The sequence below is a fragment of the Azolla caroliniana genome, unplaced genomic scaffold (assembly GCF_043228905.1).
Source record: "Azolla caroliniana isolate FFs.n. ecotype wild unplaced genomic scaffold, voAzoCaro1.0.p SCAF_841, whole genome shotgun sequence".
NCBI lineage: Eukaryota > Viridiplantae > Streptophyta > Polypodiopsida > Salviniales > Salviniaceae > Azolla > Azolla caroliniana.
Genome location: NW_028231276.1, coordinates 1 through 13,661, shown reverse-complemented (window position 1 = coordinate 13,661; position 13,661 = coordinate 1). Strand labels below are relative to the sequence as shown.

The following is a 13,661-nucleotide window of genomic DNA, read 5'->3' as shown; positions in this document are numbered from 1 at the left end:
AAGGCTATTAACAACTTGGAACATAATGGAGAGGTTGGTATTTGAGAATGATTATATGGTTTCCTTATATGTTTGTGAAATCATCACTATATTCAGGAGGAAATGCAGCTTTTTGCTATGAATAATGAAATCTATTTACTTAAGCACAGGAACCATTCTCTCATACGCCTGCATGCCCTTTTGGCAACATTGTGATAAAGTAAATCGATTTTATGATATAAGCATGTCAATATTTTATGCGTTCAAATGAATTGCTCCTCAATAATATGCAGGTCTGCCCAAGATGCATTTTCCGTTTTCTTGGTTGTCATGATGATGTGTACTCGGATTCTTCTTTTACAAGGAGGTTTATTGATCATATCATCTCTAAAAGGCAGGAAAAGTCCTCGGATTTAGAAGCAGTTGATGGGAAATCACATAATGCTTTGTGTTCTTCGGGCGCTAGTAAACCTTGTGTTGTTTGCCTTGGTATTCTGGACCTTTGTCAAGATGATGTTTCAAGAGTTGATCAAGGAGAGGAGAATCTCCCTTCATACAAAGCACAAATAATAACAGCTGTCAAGGATCAGGGGCATAGGTTCAGTGACTTCTGTTTAGAAATGACAATCCCAGGGGTGATATTAGTGAGAGAACGTGCTCTTTGGTAAGACTTCCCCCCCTTGTATGTGCTGTTTTGATTGAGAGGCTTGTGAGAAGATTTCGTCTAATCATACAAATGTTGAAGTTAGGCAGCATCTCCAAGACCACTGTGACTCTGAGAGTTATTTCCAAGGGAAGCAAGTCGGCAAACATGTGGTTGCATTAAAAGAAGCTTTGAAATGGGTGTTAATAAAGGTGCTTGAGAAATCGTTGGTATGTTTTTCTCATATTCTCATGTATCTTTCATGACAAGATATCTAAATATGATGTCATCTGTCTTTCATGACATGTGATGGTTCATGTACCTAGATGGTAGTAGTATTTTGCATGGATTTTGGTTTATGAATCTTCACCCACCCTTAGCCATGGATGATGAGAGTGGGGATGCCATAACACCTGGTCAATGATGTAACTGTTTCACCAACTCCCATGGACTTATTTTTGAAGCTGTTTTGACCTTTTAAAGGTATATTTATCTAAAACAACAGGATTTTGGCAGGAAGCAAGTTATGACTCTGGGTCAGCTTTTAGAATTTCTCTAAGCTACAAGCATTCAGAGTCATCAAACGAGCTTGATTGCCTGGGATGCTCTGTACCAACGAGTGGCAAAAGGAAACGTAATGGTATGCCTATTTGAACTGTTATGGAACTAGCAAGACTTGAGCTATGTCTGAATCAATAAATTGTAATTATTTACATTTTAGGGTCCAATGACGGAAATGGTGGATCGTCTGGACAGACGGAGTCCTTAGCAGCAATCCAACGATCTCTAGCATCCTTGTCACCAGGAGATCTTTCTGATATATATCCATGGCCACCTCCCAAGGTATGCCCGATCTTCAGATGAAATTATAGCTCTTCATTGTTACTGAACTTTAAAGTGATGGCACTTCACTATGATATTTGGTATAGATGTATTTGGAATCCTCTTCATGTGTTTAGCTCTTATTATTTTTTATTTACAGAGAAGTAAATACTGTGAACTTGGTGTAACTTGTAATCGTACATCTATATACATTGGAGGCAGGTATCTCAAGGTTGTATATCATATGTGATGTTCTAATTGCATACGAGCTATCCTTCTTTGTCTTTTTTTTCTTTTGGTCATGAATCTTCTGAAATTACCATTGCCAATCTATTTGTTAGTTTTCGAGGAATTTGAGCCAAAGCCCTTGGATGGTCGATGATGAGCGCATGGGGGATGGTTCAGTACAAGTAAGTCCTCTTATATTATATTTCTTTGGCTGGTAAATATCTACCTAATAGCACAATGGTTTGACTTTATTATAGGAGATAATTGCAGACGTGATCTTTCCTCACTTCAAAGCTGACTCCTACAAGTTTCATGCTGCTGGTAGAGAGGACATTGATGTGAGATGAAAATTTCTAGTAGACCCTATTTCAATTCTTCAATATTAAGATTAAAAATCATTGTTTACACCAATCATATGACAGGAAAGGCTATTTCAGATTTCATACCTCCAGTATGTTGTAAACTGGATGAACCTGCATTATGTGCATGGAAGATGATGCCTAAAAAATACAGAGATTTATGCACTTATGCTGTGCTGGATGTGCTTTACTCAGGGTTGTGCACATTTAATCAGTGTTATGGATTCATTTCAATGATTATGCTGTGTTGGATGTGCTTTACTCAGGGTTGTGCACATTTAATCAGTGTTATGGATTCATTTCAATATTTGTTTACATGTTTATAGGCAGTTTTAACACTCTCTTTTGATGATTTCACCAGGTAAGAATGCTAGGAAACGGGAGGCCTTTTATTTTGGAGCTTTGTAATGCTCGCATTCTCTTAGCAAATAATGAAATTCAGAAACTTGAAGAATCCATTAATGATTCCAAGGAGGGATGGGTAAATATTGCTACAAACTAGATAAAATGTTTTCTCTTTCAGTCTTCAGGTCAGGATTTAGACAATTATCTGTTTTTAATGGTTATGGAAACATGCTGCATGGTTGGGCAATGCTGTTGAGTTGGCAGGTAAAAGTCAGGAACGTTCAGTTAGTTGGCAATGATGCTTGGATGATGATGCTTGAAGGAGAATCGGAAAAACAGGTGCATATTTCTGCTTACTGAAATGCCTTTACATAGTTAAGCAATTACTGAATAAAATTTGCAATTATATTTAGAATGAAAATTAGTATGAAAATCAATATTAGTATTAAGATGACCGACATAGTGATTTGTCATAAGACTATATTTTGTATGGCGGCTGCATCTCATGAATAAACAGTTAGAAGGGCACTGACCTTATGGGAGAGATTGTAAACAAAAGATCCCCAGAAGGTGGGTATTCAAATTTCTTCCCTGCCACATACTATATAGCCCTTTGCATCATGTCATTTCCTAAGTTTAAATTGGCAACAGTTCAGTTTGAACCGAACGGAACCATGAAACCGGCTGAACGGTTTAAATGGTTCGGTTCAAGCCTTTATCAGTTTAACAGTTTTTGGTTTAAATGGTTTTACGGTTTAGGATTGACTCTCAATAATTTTCTTAAACATTTTTTGAACATTTTAAGCCTAAATTGATATTTTAAGCAAAATCTTTAAATTTTGACAAATGAAAATTTGAAATGTTGAATTTTTAAAATTGAAATGTGAAAATTTGAGTTTTGACCTAATTTGAAAACCAAAACCAAACCGTGAAACCGTGGTCTCAACGGTTGAATGGTTTAAAGATTTGAAAGTCTCTAAAACCGTTTGGTTTGAGGTCAATTTTTTTTGTAACGGTTCAGTTTAAACGGTTTCATGGTTTGGTTCAGTTCAGTTTTAAACGGTTTGAGTTTGACACTCTTGAACCGAACCGAACCATTACCAATTGTTACCTAGGTTTGTGAAATATGAGGACAGCATAAACTTGCCATATGCTTGGTTAGTCCTATTCACACACATAATATATATTATATACATTTGTATGTGTTTGTAGAAAGAATACACGGCAGTGATATGGCTATCGAGGCTTGTGAAAGATTCAGAACTCAGTAACATCACGAGCATGAAGGAATTGGTATGTCTTTTGTCACCATGCAAAGAAAACTGGATACTGGATAGATATCTTTTTACATTCTTCATTGTTATTATTATTTATTTTATACAGAGAGATGTCAACACAAATTGTAAAATCTGAAGTGACTGCTATCAATTAATGGGAATTAAAAAACTGCTCTCACAGTAGGCATCCTGCAAAGTTTGATTCCCTCAAAAGCTGAAAATGTGGAATAGAAAAATTGCCGATATTCCGTTGTCAGAAGTGTATCTTTTCTTTTTATATCTTTGTAAAGTTCTAATTGTTTCTCTTGATATTTGTGGAGCTGGGAATCAGCATATCATCTAAATGCGTGCTCTATTTAAATTTTAGTGTCACTAGGATCTAACAATAGTGCAATAAGGGAAAGAATAAAATGAAGATTGTCCAAATTGATACAAATGAAGAGTAGGCAATTGCATTACTTAATTAGGTAGTAGTTGATTTGCAACATACAGTGTTTGAAAGGGCATGTAGTGTAGAGTCTAATAGGACTTGTTTTTACAGGAAATACAACAGAAAACACCTGTGAGGGTGCTGCACAGACGGAGTCCGTTAGTTCGACCTCGCATTATTTATTGGTAGGAAATGAGATGCGATTGTATTTTGCTTCAGAAATGGTGTTTTAACTCATCTTAAATTGTCGAAACTAAAGAGAACTTGTTTAGTTAAACTAAAATTCCAAACTTACTGGAAACTAACTAATGCATATTATTACTTTGAAAAAGGATGCAGCTCAAAAGGATAGCTGGAACCGAGCAATACTTTTTGCTACAACTATGCACCCAGGTCAAATCTTGCATGCAAAACTTATTAATTGAAACAAAACTTATTAATTGAGTCTAAATCATAATTCTATGCTTTACTCACAGGCTGGAACATATGTAAAGGAGTTTGTACATGGAGATTTGGGTCGGACATATCCCAAGTGAGTCGACTGATTTAGTGATTTGTTTGCGTGGTTTATATGTCACTGTTGAATGTTTTAAACATTTATTTGTTTGTGTTTGATTCAATGGTTTTGGAGAGCATTTTTTACAATCGTATATTCAGGACAACATCATTTTGTAAACTGCCTCCTTTTATTTTTGTTATGTAAAAACAATTTGAAAGTTTTATTTGTTTTTTAAACCATTTATTTCTTGAGTCTTTTTGTTTTTTATTTTATTTAAAGAAGTTTTCCCTATTTCTCAGTGTTGGATCTCTCTTTGGATGCGAAGCTGAGATATTACAACTGGATGTGACCGACATTAAAATGGATCTTTTCCACTGATAGTTTGACCATGACCAATAGAAGTATCAACAACCATTTTGTACTGCTGTGTTAAGTAAAGTGTCATTTAATACATATCATTATGGAAATGATGATTTTTTCAAATTCAACCAGCAATAAACATTTATATTGCAACATTATGTAGCCTGTCACTTCCATTACTGTTTTCTTCTAAAGATTCAAATGGAAGTTCATTTTTTATGGGTATATATAATATGCTATTTATTTTATGAGAAATGAGGACTAGATTTTTTTTTTGCTTGGCATGTTACATGGATAGGTAAAAAATGGAAGAGATTTTTTTCATCCCAAAGGAGGCCAATTTGACCTATGGAACCAAACGAACATATTGAAGATGATGTATGTGACCCTTCCGAAGAAGGGGCTTTACTACTTTCTAGTAAAGTAAAACTCTCTGGAAATATGCATGGATGTGCTCGCCCTAATTAGTGAAGATTTGGGTATGACACATTATAATGCTCCTGAAACAAGTCATAATTACATGTCTGAGCATGTGAATTACTGAGATTCATCCTCTAGGCTCATTGCATACCTGGTATATATCTTCGTATGTTGGTGATGATGCCATAATGCTCGACCTTAACATCAAACATGTGTCAGTGAGTTTGCAGAAATGTTAAGGCTCTTTGATTGCCAAGTTCATGCGGGTAATCAGACAATGTTGGCTAGGATTTTGCATTTTTGTCCTGTATTGGGGATAACATTGACGTTGCTCCAATTTTGACATTCTTAGCATCTTGCTGCTTCAATCTTTAGTGCTCTTAACAATCTTACCGCTGATGTTGACGTAAAGAGGATTTTCTCCCGTTCTTAAACTATTTATTATGTGAAGTGCCTAGCCTAATTAGATGGGAGGATTTTGTTACTATTAGGTTTTTGTACCTATTGTATGTGGCAAGCTTGTTGGCATTTGTGATTGGGCATATCCTTGACTTTTGTAACATACTTGTATACTCTCTCCATGACTAGCACTTAATTCTAATAGCATGACAAGCTAGGGTTGAAGTGATATGGGTATGCTTATGTGGAGCCACTATTAGAATGTGTTGTATGCCAACATAACACATCTTAGAAAATCAATATTTGCTCACATAAAGTAAGATATGGACGGGGGAATATGGAAATCCCAACATCCCAAGATTTAAATAAAGGCCACAAAATACCCTCCTTTTAATGGTGTCTACTTTACCTTGAGGGTACTTAATTGATGTTTCCATCTTAAGGAGGGGTATGTTACTGTTCCACAAAAAATCCATTCCACCAAATTGACCTCAGATAAACCAGAAAATCATTGCTCATAATCACCCTTGTTCATACTTGCTGTTTTACAAGACTATTAATCCCAAAGAACTTGCATTGCAAACCATGAGAATATCACTTGCTACAGTGATACTGTCGTTTTGTACTTCTAATAGTCAGAATATCACTTATTTGTATCCTGGATTGAGCTTAGCAAAGAAGCAAAGAAATTGTGAATACTGATGGACTTCTCAAATACAAAGAAATACATATACTGCACCAAAAATGTGATGAATTATAATTTCTCTAGCCCAAGGTTCAAAAAAGTGTAGGAGGATTCCTCTGAATATATCGATTGCATGCATGATTATTGCTGTAGATTTTTTTTGTTGATGTCAACCATATCATAGAAGGTAATGGATTTTCTCTTAAGTTTTTTTGGAGTTTTGTTAAAACTAGTGAAGAAGTGAAGAATAAGTGAATATAAGCGCAATACTGCCATCTTTCTGTTCACAACTTTGATAGCTGAAAAGGCGTTAGGACTGAGTCCACCCATTTCTCAAACATCATTGAAGACAAAAGAGGCTGATCTGCTGGAACCTGTTAGTAAAGTTTTGTAATGCTATTATTATGGGAGCCCTATAACATATGCACAAAATGTTCAATCACTCTTTCTTATGGATTTCAAGTCTTCAATGTATTATGACCACATTCAATCTAAATTCGTGTAATTTAAAATACTGAGCTGAAATTAAAACAAATCATCATTGGTAGTTTTAGCTGAAAGCAGAAAGTCTGAATGGTTATCTTCAAATGACAAGGTAATGGAGAACTCACAAAAGTTGTATGTAGTCAAAATAATTTCTCAAGAAAAAAAAAATGTATCATGAGAGCAATCATACATACATTAGACAAGCATTCGAAAGAACTAAGAAGATGCATTTAGGAGCAAATGAGTTATTGAAAATAACTAATCTGAAAGACTCAAAAATTAAAAGAATTATACCATTACACATCACGCAATGTACATCCTCTTAGTTATTGGAATCAGTAATGATGGATTTGAGAACCCATTGCAATTACTACATTTCTTGCATCAGTTACGATGTTATACATTACATAAAATCCTATTCTAGAACCTTAGCAGATTGAACCCCAGCAGTAAAAGGAAATACTTGTTTCGAGAGGTCTATACTATGTTAATGTTAAGTGCCATGGACACCCTTTTTATCTGACATTGAAAGTGTGTTCCTGAGTGTTATGGTTGATCAAGGATCAATATGCAAACAATTAAGCAATGAAGGAGAAGGATCGCTAGTTAGAGTTAGCTATTTATAGACTTACCTACAACTGGCAAGACATAAAAAACTATATTCCAATTTCCATCTACAAAGAAAACACCTAAAGCCAAATTATCACAGAACAATCTTATTCCCTCCTAGCAACCAGTTCTCAAGAAATTAAATCTCTTCGCATAAAAAAACCAACTTTTTATGAAAATGTAGTTATTACCATTTAAAAAACAAGAGTCTGATAGATCGAAACAAAATACCTGATGCCCTGCCGAGACAAATACAACATGAGCAAGATTGCTCAGACTCCTTACATAACCAGCCAATACTCCATTATGTTTCCATACTGATCTTTCAGATTCCCAGAATGCCTTAATGTGAAACCAATTCAAGGAACGCATCCAGTCTTCTGTGCCTGATGGACCATCCTTCACATCATACATTCCTTGGTAGAGTAAAATAGGTAATCCCTTCTCAAGAAGCACTTCAACAAGATCCTTTGTACTCTTCATGGTGTCCTAAAAGAGATTACATCATCAATGTAAAAATTCAAACATACCCATTTACTGTGTATATGTCAAAGAATGTGATATCAGAACATGGGAGAAGCAATTTGTGAGCTTAGACAGTTTTTTTCTTTTCTTCTTCTGTATTCTGGTTTTCTCCACGCAACAAACAAAAAATAGGCAAGAGGAGAAGCAAAAGGTAATAAAATAAAAACGCTCACCAAAAATCTAGGCTTAACAAAAAAGCTTATTAAATTTCAGTAGGCCACCTCACTAAATAAACTATCTCAAGAACATACCTGTGCCATGATTGCACGAACACTTCTCCGACAGCTCACCCATGGAAAAGCATCACCATCGACATTCAATTGCCTTCTAATATCTGTTGAATTCAGGTACTTTGCCAAATAGTCGGAGCCATCCTTTTACAAGTTTCAGACAAAGATTTCAATTTCGGTTCAATAGCCATAAACATTTGATTATGAACTATAAAATTACCTCTGAGTGATGATATCTACAAGAACGGCGAATATCAAGCATGGTTTTTATACCACTTGTTTGCTCAATCCATTTGCATAAAGCTGTTCTCTTCTCACAAGCTTCTTGCCATTCTCTCCTGAGAAGTGCACACCGAAAGCATTCATGTTTTCAGCTTTAAGTTTGTCCCCCAAATAGATGTAAACAAGATTCTATTTACTCTTTCATGAAACTCCATTTCTGATCTCATATGCTTTCTGATAGCAAACCATGAAGAAATAAATGTCAACGAATCTCCAATGGTACAAGAACCATTGTATATGCATAAAACATCAGTACATTAACACATTTTTTCTACTCACCTTGTTACTAGCATGCCATTCAACTATTCAACTTTGGACAGTTCATTAATTGCTTGTGCAACTTTATAAACTCACAATTTTTTTTGATATGCTGATAAAATCAAATTATGATGAAAATTCCTGTTAAAGCAACACAGTTTGCAATAGCAATAAGATATCAAAGATACAACTGCTATATATGGCATTGAGGTTATCACCAATTAAGTGTTTGCAAAATACAGGGTTTATACTATTAACTCTACAAAAGCTACATTCACATTTTTGTGAGCAACTGTAGACTCTCAACTATGAGCAATAGCATAAGTCCTCAATTAAGGTAACTATTTTAGGGCTTAAGTTACCTTATATTACCATTTGTATCCTAACAATGGACTGATAGGCTATAAAATAGTAGATTACGCATGCTAAGCAACATAGGCGAGATTTAGAGGAACACTTATGCTTACTCCCACATGTCCTCATATAGGAAACAACTGGTTTTGCTTGTTGTGAGAACCTTGAACAACAATGGGAGAACTAGCCACAACCAACCTTATCATTGCTCTGCATTAAACATCACGACTGGAATGTAGGAAAGGCCCATCCCTTGTAGAGATAAAATAAGACTAGCAAAAATGATAAACTTTCAGGGATTTAAAGGTAAGTACACAGATGTAGTTCTAAACAGAATAATAAGATGCTTCATTTGTTGCTAACCTTTTGACCAGATCAACTATATCTGTTGCCATCTGCTGAGCACGCACTGCTTGTTGTTGGTCTAATAAACCAAACGCATTTAGCACTCTTGCATGAGCCTGTACCTGGAAGTGTCAAAAATAAAAAGTTCACGACAGGTTTTTGAAATTAATCGCAGGGGAAAACCCCTGAAATACCCAAGTTTTTCTTTATTTCCCCAAATGCCTGTTCCTTATTTCCCCAAACAATCGTGTCAACCCCACATAATAGATAAACGGGGTTGCCAGAGGAGATATATAAAACAAATGGATATCTCACAATTTCTCATAATATATTCATTCTTGAATATGAAGGATACCTGGCTACATGGGTCTACCAAGCCATTTCCAATTGCAATGCCAACCAATTGCGACTTCAATGGACTTGGTTGACACATGATATGGTAAGCTAAGGAAGGAATATATTTCCCAGCATAACTCTCTCCAGCCAAGAAAAGAGGACGTAACCGAAAGACAGGATTGCGTCGCACAAAATGACTAAGAGCATAATCCAAGTGTCTTGCAGCAGTTTCCTGATCCTTTGGCACATCATCATCTGTTGAGGATAAGCTGAATCCTGTCCCAACAGGATTATCCACGAAGAGCAGACCACATCTAACAAAAGAAACTACTAGACCTTAGAATAAAATGTTAGGTTGCAGGTGTGTGAAAAACTAGCTCTCAAAAAAATCAAAATAAACAGTGAACAATCAATACAGGACAATGAAATCCGAATCAAAATCAAATTTGAAAAACAAAATCAGAAAATAAAAAAGAAAAAGAAAATTGATATAAAGCTGAATCCTGTCCCAACACAAATATCCACAAAGAGCAGATCGCATTTGATAAAAGTAACTACTAGACCTTAGAATAAATCATTAGATTGCAGGTGTTTGAAAAACAAGCCCTCACAAAAAGTGAATGTGAAAATTGGAGAAAAGAAAATTTGAAAAACGAAATTGGGGGGAAAAAAAATGGAAGTGAAAATGAAAAATGATTAATCACCTGTGATTCCAAGTTTCCTGATTGAGCTGAACTGAACCATTCTCAAGTATCCACCATGGTCCCACCTCATAAAAACAACCAATTAAACTTGAGCATCCTGGACCTCCATTCAACCAAAGAAGCCATGGAGTGTCTTCCAGAGGCAGAGTTGAACGTGTTGCTTCATAGAATATGTAGAACAATTTTGATTTATTTGAAGAAGCACTGATAGGCAGATAGCCAGATTTTGTAGGCAAAGCTTCTTTTGGTAGACCTTGGCCTCCTGCACATGACCCCTTTATGATTTTTAATTTCCTACCCTGCGCAAATAATAATAATGCGTATAAATATAGAGCCAGCACAATATGCTTCTATCACTAACCCCTTAAATCCTAAGAATACTTAAAAGTATTTACGTGAAACTGTAACACTAGATTTACTACCTCCCTTAAATCTAACATTTCGAAATATACCCGGCATAGAATAATAAGGACAATGGGAAATTTAAATGCTTGTCATGACATGCTGGAACAGTATCTCCTTAATAGAATATATTTCGTTTTCCTATTGGCTTCTGTTGTGTATGAAAGCTAGAAAAAGATAGTGGTGAAAGCCTAAATGGATACCAAAGTTTCCAAGAAGGACAAAATCAAGTTGCCTTTGAGTAACTAGTCATAGTTCCTAGAAACGACTTGTCTCATTTGTTATCAAGGAAATTGACATCACGAAAAAAAACAGGAGAAAATATCTGAAATACCAATGGATTTTTTCTCTATTTTCCGAAGGCCCTTACGTTTTCAGTATTCCCTGATATGCTCCGTCAGCCCCCAAAAAACAGAAAAAGATGATATATCACATATATTTGAGAACAGAGAATGATTTGACAATACAACCACCCAAATTGAACATATAATTGCTCGAATGGGTATCGAACAAGGGTTGGTAAATAACATAGCATTAGGGGAGTTGAGTAAATAAAGAGAAATAATGGAGCATTGCAGAATTTTCCCCAAAAAGCAACTACATACTTCACGAAACAATACAATTGTGAACCCAAGATAAGCTGACGGAGCAATTCAAGGTATTAGAATCAGCCAAGGAGAATAGTGAATAGCAAAATGGAAATTTCCAAATGTACTGGAACAAAACCGTTTAATACTATGAAAAATAAACTGGAAATGTTTGAATTTTTGTTTTCAATAATAGTTTAAAGATTGACATCTTAGTTATATCTCCTACTCTCTAAATATTACCGACATTAAGAAAAAGATGAATTTCAAGGAAACTTCTGAAATTTCGGCACTTTGGACATTCTAGGAGTCCATACACATGTTCACACTCTCACTACATATATCCATATACAATGTATGCATGTATGTGTACAACATGCAATATGTTGATTATAAGTATTTGAATATTCCATAAACACACACATACATATAGATAGATAGATAGATAGATAGATATCTGAAAAATATATCACGTCTCAGATGTATATACATACCTATATTATGCAAAAACACACACATGTCATGTTTTATAGGTTTAATTATTGGGACAAACACCAAAATACCCCTAACTCTAAGAATGGAACCGAAAACCATAAAGCAAATCAAGGCATTTGAACTAATCCAACATTCATGCAATTCCTTTTTACTATTTCTTTTACAGATTCCATCTATTCTTTGAAGCTATATATCTACGATTAAATTTTCTAATGAAAAGTTGGACAACATTGAAACAAATTAGCGGTGCATATGTAATTCAATAATTTCATTCATAGAGTGAAACAAGATCTATCAAAGAAAAACTATTTTTTGATATAAGATTGATTTGATTTGATTTCATGGTCGGCAAATAAAAATGTACACGGGGAAAAACTAAAAACCAATCGCAGATATTACAAAAGAACACACCGAGATTTTCCTTGGAGAGGTATCTGAATTAGGCTCAAGGCCAACCATAGCATCAGTGCGCCTTTGCTGCCTTTCTCTAGGGAGGGAGAAGAAGGAATGGATTTTTCTTAGAAATAAAAAGAAAGAAGAAAAACCTTGTCACCGCTGCATCTTTCCATGGTGATTTCTTTAATTATCCAGAATGCCCCCCCTGCCTTTCTCGATCTCTCAACGTTTTCTTTAATTTCAAAAATGCCATCTATTCTATATCTGGCCGTTGGCTTGGTGGTTTATACCCAAATTCAATCCTTGCCATGGGCTCTTAAGTGTTGCCAAATCGTGGACAAACTCATACAATACTCAATCAATCCACCATCCCATACAATCACGAGACAATCCCCCCCCCCCCCCCCCCTTTATGGAAGTGGAGTAACAATTTTGAACGTTAGTTATAGCCATTTTTGTCTAAGAACTAAATAAAGCCAAGGGAATGACAATTGGGGGAAAATGACTATCCTTTTCATCTTGGAGTTGATGTTATTATTATATATGTTATCCACACCTCGAGTTTGGCATGTTCTTTGGGGGCGGAGGGGATTTCTTCGGATTCCAACACGAGGTGGTTCTCATGTTAGTGTTGTTTCCATGGGGACGTTTTAATGCTATATACAATATGAATGTCATCTCCTTCGTTTTAGTGTTTGATGTTATAAATTAGAGGTAACCACCCTCTTTTGATTCAATATGATAGAGATTTGTCGCCTTTGGCTGTGGACATGATGTTTTTCTTATATGATAGGAGATCTCCTTTAGTTTGGATGGAACTTTTTCCTTTTTCTTGTACATGGCGTACCATAAGACCTTTCTTTCTTTTTGCATTGTTACAATGTTACGTACTCAAAAGATAATTTGCTACCCAATATAATCTGATAATTTCAGGAAATCGTTTCCTGAAATTAAAGTATTTGGAGACACTACTCAATGGGGTATGAAAATTATAAATAAAACATTTTGAGATTTCTGTTTTATTGTTGTGAGGTTCCAATAAGACATATATATACCACCTCCTGTTTGGATATATACAAACATGGGGGAAATGCATGTGAGATAAACAGAACATGGTAGAGAAAGAATCATTTTGTATATATATGTATGCATGTATACAGTGGCATCTTATGCAACATGCCCACTGAAATGTGTTTGGATAATTGT

The 13,661-nt window shown here is 35.3% G+C and overlaps 2 protein-coding genes and 1 long non-coding RNA gene across 4 annotated transcripts; 1 reads left to right on the top strand and 2 right to left on the bottom strand.

Annotated features, from left to right (window-relative positions):
- The first annotated feature begins 245 nt into the window (after positions 1 to 245).
- LOC147847586 (uncharacterized) lies at positions 246 to 5,070 on the top strand. Of its 2 annotated transcripts, none has more exons than XR_015532308.1 (14): positions 246 to 643; positions 729 to 852; positions 1,139 to 1,262; positions 1,344 to 1,465; positions 1,605 to 1,676; positions 1,786 to 1,854; positions 1,930 to 2,010; positions 2,393 to 2,512; positions 2,641 to 2,715; positions 3,589 to 3,669; positions 4,195 to 4,268; positions 4,423 to 4,476; positions 4,560 to 4,615; positions 4,882 to 4,962. XR_015532308.1 is itself a non-coding variant. In XM_087339018.1 (14 exons), the coding sequence occupies exons 1-14, from the start codon at positions 267 to 269 to the stop codon at positions 4,958 to 4,960; spliced, it is 1,515 nt and encodes a 504-aa protein (XP_087195144.1). In that variant the 5' UTR covers positions 246 to 266; the 3' UTR covers positions 4,961 to 5,070. The 2 variants fall into 2 exon arrangements, 1 of the variants encoding a protein (XP_087195144.1); XM_087339018.1 differs by having other exon boundaries at positions 4,416 to 4,476; positions 4,882 to 5,070.
- On the bottom strand, positions 1,314 to 2,399 carry LOC147847587 (uncharacterized). Its single transcript, XR_015532309.1, has 2 exons — positions 2,119 to 2,399; positions 1,314 to 1,898 (listed from the first exon to the last, which is right to left on the bottom strand). It is a non-coding gene; the product is annotated as an uncharacterized LOC147847587 (long non-coding RNA).
- A 1,370-nt stretch (positions 5,071 to 6,440) lies between the features above and the next one.
- Positions 6,441 to 12,583, bottom strand: LOC147847585 (serine carboxypeptidase-like 50). Its single transcript, XM_087339019.1, has 8 exons — positions 12,471 to 12,583; positions 10,576 to 10,874; positions 9,891 to 10,185; positions 9,554 to 9,657; positions 8,517 to 8,634; positions 8,318 to 8,440; positions 7,773 to 8,030; positions 6,441 to 6,820 (listed from the first exon to the last, which is right to left on the bottom strand). The coding sequence occupies exons 1-8, from the start codon at positions 12,516 to 12,518 to the stop codon at positions 6,731 to 6,733; spliced, it is 1,335 nt and encodes a 444-aa protein (XP_087195145.1). The 5' UTR covers positions 12,519 to 12,583; the 3' UTR covers positions 6,441 to 6,730.
- Between the last annotated feature and the right edge of the window lie 1,078 nt (positions 12,584 to 13,661).